The following is a 12,094-nucleotide window of genomic DNA, read 5'->3' as shown; positions in this document are numbered from 1 at the left end:
GTGGTCCTCCTCAATATAAGCCAGCTTCGCCTGATGCTGTTTTATCTCTCTTATACACGCTCTATCACGCTTATTCCTGTCAATTTTTCACATTACTTAAGGTGAGAAAGCACAAGTAGGTGGTTTGGGAATCATTATTTTTTATTAAATTAAGAGAGAAGGGGTAAAAAGGCTAAAGATGAGCTGGAGAAAGGAGGAAGACAGCATAGTGTTTCTTTCACAGCAGAGCTCTCTGGTCCAAGACAACAAATGTTGTCTAACCACTGCTATTTGTTTTCATGTCAGGTCTGATATTTAATTGTGACACTTATCTAAGCACAGGTTAAAAAGCCAAGAGCGCAGCCAGCAGTGACATCAAGCCTGCTGTTGAAAGGAGAGGAAGTTTTGAATTCTTCTAGATAGATGATGTATTGCATTAGAGAAATGGCTGGTTATACCGGGATTTGGCTTTGGGCAAACATGCATTGTCATTGTAGCTTTATCTCCACCAGTAGTCATCAGGGGGCAATAATGGAACAAGGCAAGGCAGGGGAGAAAGAAGACCTCACTTCAAAATATTTCAAGAACTCATTAAGGAATAATCTGCCCCTTCCTCCTTTCGGCCCCTGCTGGCTGCCCTTGCAGCTGTCAGCCACTGACAACAGTCCGTTTTTTCTGACAACAGAAAAAAAATGATAAATACCCATTCTGGGGGAGGTGTTAAGTGAGGCTGCCAGTCTCATTTTTCTGAAAACCATAAATGCTAGTAAGAAACTTGCCAACATTCTTCTGGTGGAAATCAAAACATCAAGCAGCCCCCAGTAAGAAGCAGGTGAAGCCTGGAAATAAGGATCTGGAATCAGCTCCACAATTTTGGTACCTAAAAAATACATAGCTTTAGAAAAATATGAAACTATAAACTGGGGTTAGATAGGGGAGAAATTTGATTCAGTTCACATTCAAAGGGGAACCTACCTAATTCGCAGTTTCCAAAACAACTGAACCGAAATACACCAATCCTTCAAAATTCTCACTGCTCTGAATTTTGTAATGCAGTTGCAAAATGCCCAGTGATCTGCTAGGATAAAGTGTGCATACAAAATCATGTATTAGGAAAAATACCATACAAAATGCATTATATTAGGGAAGATTTTAATTTGCAAAAATGTGTATATTGGGACTAATTTGTACTAAATTTGTACTAATTTGTGCTAACTAAAAAGATGGTGAATTTTTATGAAGACTTTTTTTAAAGAACACCTCAAACTGATGTGGGGATGTGGAGGACTTCAGACTGGAATAATGAGAAACTAAGAGAAACTGAAACGGACGTCCCTACCATAGGCCTGCATGGCAGGAGGTTCACATACCTGCCACACGTTAAAAAAAGACATGAGGAGGGCACATGGACTAGCCTCATCTCTCTTCCACACGAGGGGGGACCCTGGCCCAACCAGTCCTGCCTCATATGGAAGAGCATACATCAGCAAATATGCAGAGCCCTTCACACCCTGGCCAACCATACAGATGGAAAAGAGGAATGGTTGCTGCAGATGTCAGTGGTGAGGTTGGGGCCACAACCCCTTTCATGCATTATTTCAAAGCATGGGGAGAGTCATCAGAACACCACCACCATCTTAGAATGCACCTAGCTCAGGCTCAGCAAATCAGCACATCTTTGTACAATTGTTTGGGGTTATCTGTCCTTATAAGTAATGATGGGAAGTTGTTGGCTGAGTTGAATGCATTGAGCTGCCTCCATCTATCCCAGTATGGCCTACTCTGACTGGCAGAGTCTCTGGCAGAGGTTTTTGCCAACCAGATACCAACTTGAGATTGTGCAAACAGTTTAACCTGAGACTTCCTGCCTCTGGGCTCTGATCCATCAGCTTCATGGGAGAGCATATGAGCCGTGAAAAGCACTGAGGTCGGGTTGAGATCTTTCTCCTCCCATTTCATAGAGGAAAAGATTGATCAAATCAGTCTAAATATGAGGTAGAATAGCTTCTTCTAATTACTATTTTAAAATTGTTTTCTGATGGAAAGAAATTAATAGGGAGAACAAAGGAAGCTGATTCATGCAGGATCCATTTATTTGTACATCTTGGCCAATATTGTCTGGTCTGACTGGCAGCAGCTCTCCAGGATCTCAGGCAGAGCTCTTTCCCTTGCTATCTGATCCTTTTTAAGCTGGAGAATCCAGGGAGAGAGTCAGTGTGGTGTAGTGGTTAGGAGCTGTAGACTCGTAATCTGGTGAACTGGGTTCGCGTCTCCGTTCCTCCACATGCAGCTGCTGGGTGACCTTGGGCCAGTCACACTTCTCTGAAGTCTCTCAGCCCCACTCACCTCACAGAGTGTTTGTTGTGGGGGAGGAAGGGAAAGGAGAATGTTAGCCACTTTGAGACTCCTGAAGGGGAGTGAAAGGCGGGATATCAAATCCAAACTCTTCTTCTTCTTCTTGTCACTGAGCTGTGATCGCTCCCCCACAACACCTGAGGGCATATCCAGATGAATGAATCCTACTTTTTATTGATTTAAAGAAGCCAATGCTGAAGTAGAGAGAAATGGATGCATTTATGTTGTCATATCACGAGCCTCAGTCCATTACGTATGTGTATACACCATGACCACCCTCATTGTGTGAAGGAGGTGTTTATTATTTATAGTATTTATTTATGCACTTTAAAGACTACCCTATAAATGGATATATCTGGGTGGCATGCAAAGATTAAAAGAATATTACAATGAGACAGAATCAATACTGTACCATTATAAAATCACAAATCATGTTAAAGCAGAAGACAGGAAAAGAAGCTTTGCAGCAGCTCATTGATTTGAAATGGAGGACCAAGGAGTAAAATCCACAGATTTAAAACCAGGGGTGTATTGACTCCCAAGCTAACAGGGCTAAAGCCCGGGACTGTTTTGCACCCAGCCTCTAATGTCTCGATCAGGTGCTTCATGCGGTGCACATACCACCAGTCAGCTGTTGGGTGGGACAGCACCCACAGAGGGCAAGGGAGAGGCAGCAGAAGCCAGCACTGTGAGGAAGGGAGACGAGAGCCAGCCAATGAGAGTGCTGGTGGTGACCTCTGCTAGGCAATCAGCTCTGTGGGAAGAAGCCAAGCCAATCTCAGCTCAGCACAAGCAGCAAGTATGGGTGAGAGCCTCAAGATGCCCATCACCCCATTAGTTCTTCTGCCCAGCAGAGAGGGCAGGATTCCTGGAGCTTGTCATCACTGTGATTCTCTGGTAGGAAAGAGTGGACTGGCAGACCCCACATCACATTCCCACAAAATGTCATCTCTTGGACTATAGTAATTCACCATTTTAAGGTGGAGACAGACATAATCTAAAAAGAGGACCAAGCATGAAGAAGAAGAAGAAGAAGAAGAAGAAGAAGAAGAAGAAGAGGAGGAGGAGGAGGAGGAAGAAGAGGAGGAGTTTGGATTTGATATCCCGCTTTATCAGTACCCGAAGGAGTCTCAAAGCGGCTAACATTCTCCTTTTCCTTCCTCCCCCACAACAAACACTCTGTGAGGTGAGTGGGGCTGAGAGACTTCAGAGAAGTGTGACTGGCCCAAGGTCACCCAGCAGCTGCGTGTGGAGGAGCGGGGAAGCAAACCCGGTTCCCCAGATTACAAGTCCACCGCTCTTAACTACTACACCACACTGGCCAACTTTCTTCCACCTTCACAAGCTGAGCTCCACACACAGTAGTGGACGGTGTGGTAAAGGAGAGGCGCTCACCTGACCTCCTGGCTGGTGAGTCACTGCTGCTTTCCAGTAGGGGGAGGGGGCAAGGTGGCAGGGAGGGTAGCACCATGCAAATGCACTGGTAGGAGCACTGGATTGGCTCAGCCAGTGAATTTGCACTGCACCAACCTGGCAGCTGCCTCACCCTTCCTTATCCCAGTAAGCAGCAAGAGTCACGTATCTTCAGACCAGCACGCTGTCCACTACTGTACATGATCAATAGGGAAGTACCAGTAAACTCAGGGAAACAACAACAGTGTTATTGTTTGAACCCCACCCATCTGGCTGGGTTGCTCCAGCCACTGTGGGCAGCTTCCAACAGATATAAAAATGTAATAAAACATCAGACATTAAAACTTACCTGTACAGGGCTCCTTCAGATGTCTTCTAAAATTGTATAGTGCTTTATTTCCTTGACATCTGATGGGAGGCCGTTCCACAGGGCAGATATCGCTACTGAGAAGGTCCTCTGTCTGGCTCCCTGTAACTTCACTTCTCACAGTAAGGGAACCACCAGAAGGCCCTCAGAGCTGGATCTCAGTGTCCAGGCTGAACAATGGAGGTCTCCTGAAGTACAAGAAAACTTGAGGATAAAACATTAAGGGAAGAAAGGGAGCCCCCCTAACAGGTCAGTGAAAACTGAGCGTCCTCAGAGGTCATGGAATGCTGACTGCTGAGGGGGAAACAGGATCTAATGGAGTATTCTTGAATAGGGCATGGGTGGCTGTTGGGAACCCTGAACAGGAATACACCACACTGCAATATTTTTTGGCAAGTCCCAGTTGTTACAGATAATAATAATAATAAAGAAATATTAAAAGTGCAGAATTGCGGTGACTACGACCAGTGGCTGCCACAAATAAACAGAAATGGCTTTTGAGAGATTGACTCCAGAAAGGAAAAAGTATGTTTGAGCTGGGCCAATGCTCTAGAATATTACATCTCTCTTCCCTCATTATTCCCCATGGTGTATGGAATGAATAGCAGTGGGTGAACTGCCTTGCATGCCATTTAGCTTCAAATAGGAAACATCTGAAAGGAAGGGTTTCACCATAGCACTTGAAATGCATGCATAGCGGAGGAAAGTGCATCATTTTAACAAGGTGTAAGTGGGAAATTCATTTGCAAAGGAACAGCTTCAAGCATCCTAATGAGAGGAATGCAACCCTGCAAAGTTCCATTTGAAATATGTCATGTGTTGGGTTTTCCTAGAAGAGGACTGTTCCTCCTATACAATCTCATTTAAAAGGGAAATATAAATCCCGGGTAGATAGCAGATCTAGTATTTTCATGAGATCTGCTTGTCATCTAAATTAGGCAACGGGGTACCGATAATCTTTAATTAACACAACTAGTATCTCACCGTTTTGCTGCACCACAGCAATTCAGACCGTCAGAAACAAAACAAAAGAGAGAGAGAGAAGACATGCGCCTAGCATGGGACAACAACATTAGAAAATAATTGCCATGCAAATTGCGTTGATGACAGGAGTTGATTGCTTTTCTTCCACTCTATGAAATGAGTAAATTTAATTAGATTTCACTGTATTACACCATCCACTTATGCATATTTGGAACTTTCTCAATTTTGCATACTTTGCTGGCATGTCAAAGATTAAACAGAAAAAGATTACAGAGGAAGAGGAGGGAGGGAAGATAAGAGATTGGGGGGGCAGAGTGAGAAAGCATGGGATTTGTCCTTTCATACTCTGGTGAAATAATTGTGCTGCATGAGGAAATGTTGTGAGACATGTTTTATTTATAGAAAGTTGGTAGTTTTCAAGAGAGAAGGCAAATATTGGTCAAGAGCTTTGGAAACTAAGGTACTCTTACTTGCTTATTTAAAATATGCTATCTCAGAGAATGATCTAGATGTGGGAACTAGTCTTGTCACTGGTGCGAAGGTAATGGTCACAAATAATTGGGAAAAGAACATACTTCCTATTGAATCTGAATGGATCAAAATGGTTTGTTCCATTGTGTCAATGATCAAATCAACCTACTATAAAAGAATATAGTATAGAATCTGCCCAGTAGGTTTATGGAGAGAGGGGTGTTTTTTTTTAAATAAAGCTCAGGAATAATGTTTAATGACAATTATCTGCATTGCCAAATCATGCCCTGAACTGGATCAGAGGGGTGGTTTGCACCACATTGGAACCTTCTAAGGGAGAAAATAATTTTCAATCCTAACCCTGTCTATTCAGAAGTAAATCCAAAGGGAAGTAATCCGAGGTAACTGGGGCTAGGATTGCAGCCTTAGCAAGGGGAAGAAAAGCTGGAGCAATGATCCACTGCCTCCTCTTAACCTTCCAATGGCTCTCTTGGGCAAAAGAAGAGTATGTCAGCTGCCCACAATCACCACTCACCAACCCCCACAAAGATACATGGCCTTTTTGCAAGCATGTGATCTAAAACTTAAAATCAGGTCTACTTTGACTCTTACGTACATATATAGCCTTTTTAATAAAAAGACAAAAAAAGTACAGGAAAATAAGTTACTTTCGGTTGGTTGGTAAAGGACAAAAATAATTACTAGCAAAAGAGTCAAAGTCAAGAAATAGAAAAGAACAAAAAATGAATCTTCCTAGGCTGACAAATATACAGTTCGGTCCTTGTTTGCTTACTTATTCATGTTATTTCCATCTTGTCGAGTAATTCTCTAGTGAGAACTGGATTGTTCTTTTCTCATAACCTTTTCATATTTCTAGCTTATCTCATCTTGTCTCAAACAGTGTGTGCAGTAATGGCTCATTACTTAGGAAGGGCATGACTGCTCGCGAGCATTGGGGTGATGGTAGGAAGGCAAAAAAGTTAAAATTATTTATCTTTCTCTGCAGAAGGCAAAACAAGTCTCTCCCCCCCCCCCCATTAGTAGGTAGCATGCAAACTCCATTAATAATGTTTCTGAGGGTGGTTTCATTCAAACTTATATCAGGTAGCCACACAGTGGCCATTTTTTGACATACGTAATCGGCTTACTATACTAATACTATACTATATACCCATAAAAAACCAAAGAAGAGGCCTCTGCCGGATCAGGTCAAACGTCCATCTAGTCCAGCCTCCTGCTCTCACTATTAACCTTCAGACATCTTTTGAATACCCTTCTTATGGCAACACACCCATTCAGCAACATTATAAACTCCTTGGCTACAACTTTGCAGACAGTTTGGCTGCTGAAATTCCACCGAATCCAACCCCTAATGGTCCTTGGGATGGCAGCTTGGACTTAACCAGAACTCACATTTTGACATGCATAGTAGTGGGTTATATTGCGCCATGTGCTCTTTCAGACATTATGAAAGTTTTGAGAAGCCAGCAGCAGTTGTTGTTGTTGTTATTATTATTATTATTATTATTATTATTATTATTATTATTATACCACCCTATACCCAGAAGTCTCAGGGCAGTTCACAGAATAAAATATTTAATGAAATAAGTTAATTATCCAAATACAGAATTGCAAAAAAATATGCTTGTTTCTCTTCCAGTTACAAAGCATTAGAGCCACAGATTTCATTATTAGCATTCTCTTTATTTAAAGTCACTGAAGATACATATCACATAGATGGCGAGTTTTTAATGTATTGTGACAGTAGCTCCAGGTTCATATACCCTGCAGTAAAATACGCCTGATCTATTTGTCATTTTTCCCTGTACATGCACAAGAAGGATGTAAAAATGTATTATTTGAGCATCATTTATCTTTCATCTGAAATGATTGCCCAATTTGACCTTGGTTTCCGCCTCCCCCCTCCCATTACTGCCCATTGTTATGTAGCCTGAAAGTAAATAGGTTTTAAATGCCTAAGTTAAACAACAGACAATGTGTCCTTAAAAATGCTCAATGACTTGTCAACCTGTTTCTAAACCTATCTACCTAGAAGTAATGTGGAATCTGTTTCACAGATTCCACATTTGCTAAAGCCCTCTTTATGCATCATACCTGTGTTTATGAGTGTGTGTGTCACATGTGTGCATGCATGGAACGCAGGTCTTGGTGCAATCATATCTAATGGTCCTGCCGCAACTTCCACATGACCTGCCGCACTTCCCTTCCCTGTCACATGTACAATTGAACATTCATATGGCACATGAAAAGTGTTAATGTAATTGCAGTCAGGCAGAAAATGAAGGCCCTTTCACACAGCTATGCTTCCCATTCAGTCACATGCAAAACAAACATCCGTTGTCTTAACCTTTTCAACAGGCTCCAAGAAAGAAGTACAGAAAGATCAAGAGGCCAACAGACCCACAGTTTCATCCCCTAAGAGACTGGTTGTATCATCCACCAAGCTCCACTCACCAGGTATGTATAAACCAAACACACTTGTTTTTAAGGACTGTTTGAACTTTGCCAATATTTAACGTGCATCAATATTGTGTGTCGGCAAAAACTTGTGCCATTGAAAGGAAGCATACACCAAAAGCTGTTCTATTCGAAACAAGTCAATTTCAAGCCAAACAAGTTTTCAAGCCAAATTTCAGCAGGCACATAGACACCTGCTGGCACCGTACTAATGACCCATGAGTTTGGTAGTCCTGGTCAGGTAAGTGAGTCCCTCCCAAACCCAGAGAATGCAGTTCTGACATCTCATTAGTACAGTGGTACCTCGGGTTACATATGCTTCAGGTTACATACGCTACAGGTTACAGACTCCGCTAACCCAGAGATAGTACCTCGGGTTAAGAACTTTGCTTCAGGATAAGAACAGAAATCGGGCTCTGGCGGCGCAGCCTCAGCAGGAGGCCCCATTAGCTAAAGTGGTGCTTCAGGTTAAGAACAGTTTCAGGTTAAGAACGGACCTCCGGAATGAATTAAGTACTTAACCCGAGGTACCACTGTAAAAGGAATGGGAACCAAATTATCAAGAGGTGAACTTGCTTGGATACCCCTCTGACTTTTCTGCTGGTGATGCGAGGAGCAAGTTGTTGATGTGCTGGTTCACTTCTGGTTTTGACTCTCAGGTCAGTAAGGGAGCTTAAAATGGCTCTGAATTTCCATGGAGTTTGCATCTCAACATGATATATGACTGTTGATTTGGTTCTCTGATGGAATGGGCGAGAGGAAGAGGGTTCTTTACACTGATTTGTACATGAACAGAAAATCTATAGATGATAAATGGCCATCTGTCAGGGATTCTTTAGCTATGTTTCCTGCATTGCAGACGGGTGGACTAGACAAGGGTGCCAACTTAAATAAAATGTTGGGGGAGGCAGGTAAGTCCCTCTCCACATAATAAATAATAGATCACAAGACCATTTGAATGGCAATGCCCATCAAATTTAGAGGGACCTTGGCCCCTAGGAGTTGGCTCCTATGGGACTAGATGACCCTTGGGGTCCCTTCCAGCTCTAGAATTGTATGATTCTCTGAAATAATAAACTTCAAACTTGCAGCTTGTGCAGCAGGCAAACTCTGTTATGCCACTTGGCAAGCAAATGATGTCCAGTTAAGTCTTTGAATGGAATAAGCCATTGTTGTTAACTGTTTAAAATAAGGCAAACTATTTGAAACACATGATTATACATAAACAATTAACAACTCTTAACAGTGGCGGCGGTGGCAGCAACAAACCCCTCATAGCAGTAATGGGTCATTACATTCCTACAAAATTTCAGTTATTTCTACAGCTACCTTCAGAGGACAAATATAATCCTGATATATTGGCACCTGTGCGCCAGATACATGACTGCACCTAGCATTTTCCTTCTGCTCAGTGTCAACAGACCCACCGCTGAATTGCGGAAATTGTATTCTAAATTGTTCCATAATTGGAAAGCCAATAGGTGGGGAGGGGTGGGCCAGAGCAGCTGTCTCCACAGGAAGAAACGAGACAAATGCACCAAGCTTTGTGCATACGTGATTCTGTCGGGCTGCAATGTTTAGCTACTAATCAGTTAGATTAATTGAGTGGAACATTTCTGATAGGTTATAAAAAAATGACCCCAATAAATCAAATTTAAATTACATTTTTATATAAGAGCTTACAAAAGCCATCAGGAGTGGGGGGGGGGTTGTGTAGGCACTATCAAAGAAAAGCTATACCTCTTTCTTTCTTGCATTGAAGGCTGTGCTCTTCTAAGGACTAGGTGAAGTGTAACACTGATTGCATATAGGCAATTAATGTGCATTAAAAAAAAGTACATTGCTACTGTATGGATCAGGACCAGGACCGTGATATGTGGGTGGGGGTTGTGTTTTCCTGACAAAAATCTCTCTCTCTCTCTCTCTCTCTCTCTCTCACACACACACACACACACACACACACAAACGTAAACACCCCTACTATTAGTTCTGCAAGGGAAGATTCCATTGAGTTGATTATTATTGATTTTATTGGAATTTGTAGTGATTTTATTGTGTTTTTAATTATTTTTATTGGGCCATGCAGTGGGTTTTAAGGAAACTTTTCCATGTGCTATGGGTCTGATAGCTGTGTGTGTGCAAACACAATCACACACACGCATCCTGTAGTGGCTATTTATTTATTATTATTTTTAAAAGAAACGTGCAAGTTGATTGCTTATTTGTAAACTGCTTTGAGGTCTTTTATTCAATTATGTGGTGCATACATGTTTTAAATAGTTTTTTTAATGTAGTTTGATCCTATGATAATCCATAATGCAGAATATATGTGCATAATCTAAAACAACAACAACCCGGAAAGTATATCCTTTTATTCAGAGCTATTTTTATTAAAATGCAAAACCTAAACTGACTTTTATCAGTTAAAATTTAGACAATTAACAAATCAAAAGTTTATTTTGACAGCCCTTTGGGGGTTGCAGAATTTGACATGGAGTACCAGAAGATGTTTAATACTGGAAATATTTTTATTAGCCTTTTCAATAGCACTTAGCGGCCATAAGCCATTATCAAATTCCACATGCTTCAGTGCCATTTATCTCAGCAGGACTCAGGCATCCATAACCTTGCCCTAGATGGTGACTTATTACTTAAAATTAATAGGATTTTTTTGAACCCACAGTCTCACCTGACCCCAAAAGACACTTTTTGAAATAGAATTGCATCCTTTCGTAGGCTTGAACCCTTTGTTTAGCTTTTTTCCAATCTTTCAAAAAAGTGAAAACAAATTATCCTCAATTTAGTGGGAGTTAAAATGATTTCAAGGAGACATCCATTCAGTCTTTTAAAAAAATGGTACTTGAATCTTCATAATAACCTTCAGGCACTGTGTTTTCTCCTCATGTGTTCTTGCAGAGGGTTGAAGGTTATATGGGTTTACATACGTATCTTTACATATTTGCTGCATTGTGATGTATTGAGACTCTTTCAGCCTTAGAGTAGACTAGCCTTTCCCAACCTGGTGCCCTTCAGACATTTTGCATTACAGTGGTACCTTGGGTTAAGAACTTAATTTGTTCTGGAGGTCCGTTCTTAACCTGAAACTGTTCTTAACCTGAAGCACCACTTTAGCTAATGGGACCTGCCGCTGCACGTTCTCATCCTGAAGCAAAGTTCTTAACCCGAGGTACTATTTCTGGGTTAGTGGAGTCTGTAACCTGAAGCGTCTGCAACCCGAGGTACCACTGTATAGCTCCTATCTTCATAAGCACACAAGAAGAGCCTGCTGGATTAGGCCAATGGCCCATCTAGACCTGCATCCTCTTTCACACAGTAGCCAAATGAATGCCTGTGAGAAGCCCAAAAGCAGGACCGGAACACAATATCATTCTCTCCCCACCTACGACTCCCAGCACCTAGTAATGAGAGACTTACTGCCCCGAACAGTGGAGGAAGAATCTAGCAATCACAACTAGTGTCCACTTATCCTCCATGAATTTGTCTAATCCTCTTTTAAAGCAATCCAGATTGGTGGCCATCACTACCTCTTGTGGGAATGAGTTCCATGGTTTAACTATGTGTTGAGTGAAGAAGCACTTTCTCTTATCTGGGATAGAATTGAAGGGTTTGAAGGGACCCAAGGGTCATCTAGTCTAACCCCCTGTAATGCAGGAATCCCAGCTACAACATCATCCAGGACGGATGGCTGTCTAACCTCTGCTTAAAAACCTCCAAGGAAAAAAGAGTCCACAACCTCCCAAGGGAGACTGTTCCACTGTCGAACAGCTCTTACTGTCAGAAATATTTTTTTCTGTATGTTTAATCAGAATCTCATTTGGATAATAATCTGGCCATTTAGCTAGCCAGATACCACCATCTTGATCACCTTGTCCAAGAATGAGATATTCGTTACCAGGCAGTAGTTATCTAAAACCTCAGGGTATTAGGAGGGCCTTTCTGAATCTGTCCCAACACCAACTTAACTTTATTTAAGTCCCATTGTGTTTAAATAAATAAATGTGTCTATTCAAAGCATGCCAAAGCCTG

At 41.8% G+C, this 12,094-nt stretch overlaps 1 protein-coding gene across 3 annotated transcripts in view; it reads left to right on the top strand.

Moving 5' to 3' along the window:
- Window positions 1-12,094, top strand: part of MTUS2 (microtubule associated scaffold protein 2) — a 308,937-nt gene that overhangs the window by 236,535 nt on the left and 60,308 nt on the right. For all 3 annotated transcript variants that reach the window (XM_083736063.1, XM_083736064.1, XM_083736062.1), the window contains one exon: window positions 7,949-8,047. In XM_083736063.1, the coding sequence (XP_083592189.1) occupies window positions 7,949-8,047 (99 nt within the window). The remainder of the gene's footprint in view (window positions 1-7,948; window positions 8,048-12,094) is intronic.

The sequence above is a fragment of the Podarcis gaigeae genome (assembly GCF_964106915.1).
Source record: "Podarcis gaigeae genome assembly, chromosome: 4".
Classification (NCBI taxonomy): Eukaryota; Metazoa; Chordata; class Lepidosauria; order Squamata; family Lacertidae; genus Podarcis; species Podarcis gaigeae.
The sequence above is the reverse complement of the archived record's forward strand: the minus strand, read 5'-3'. Positions and strand labels throughout refer to the sequence as shown.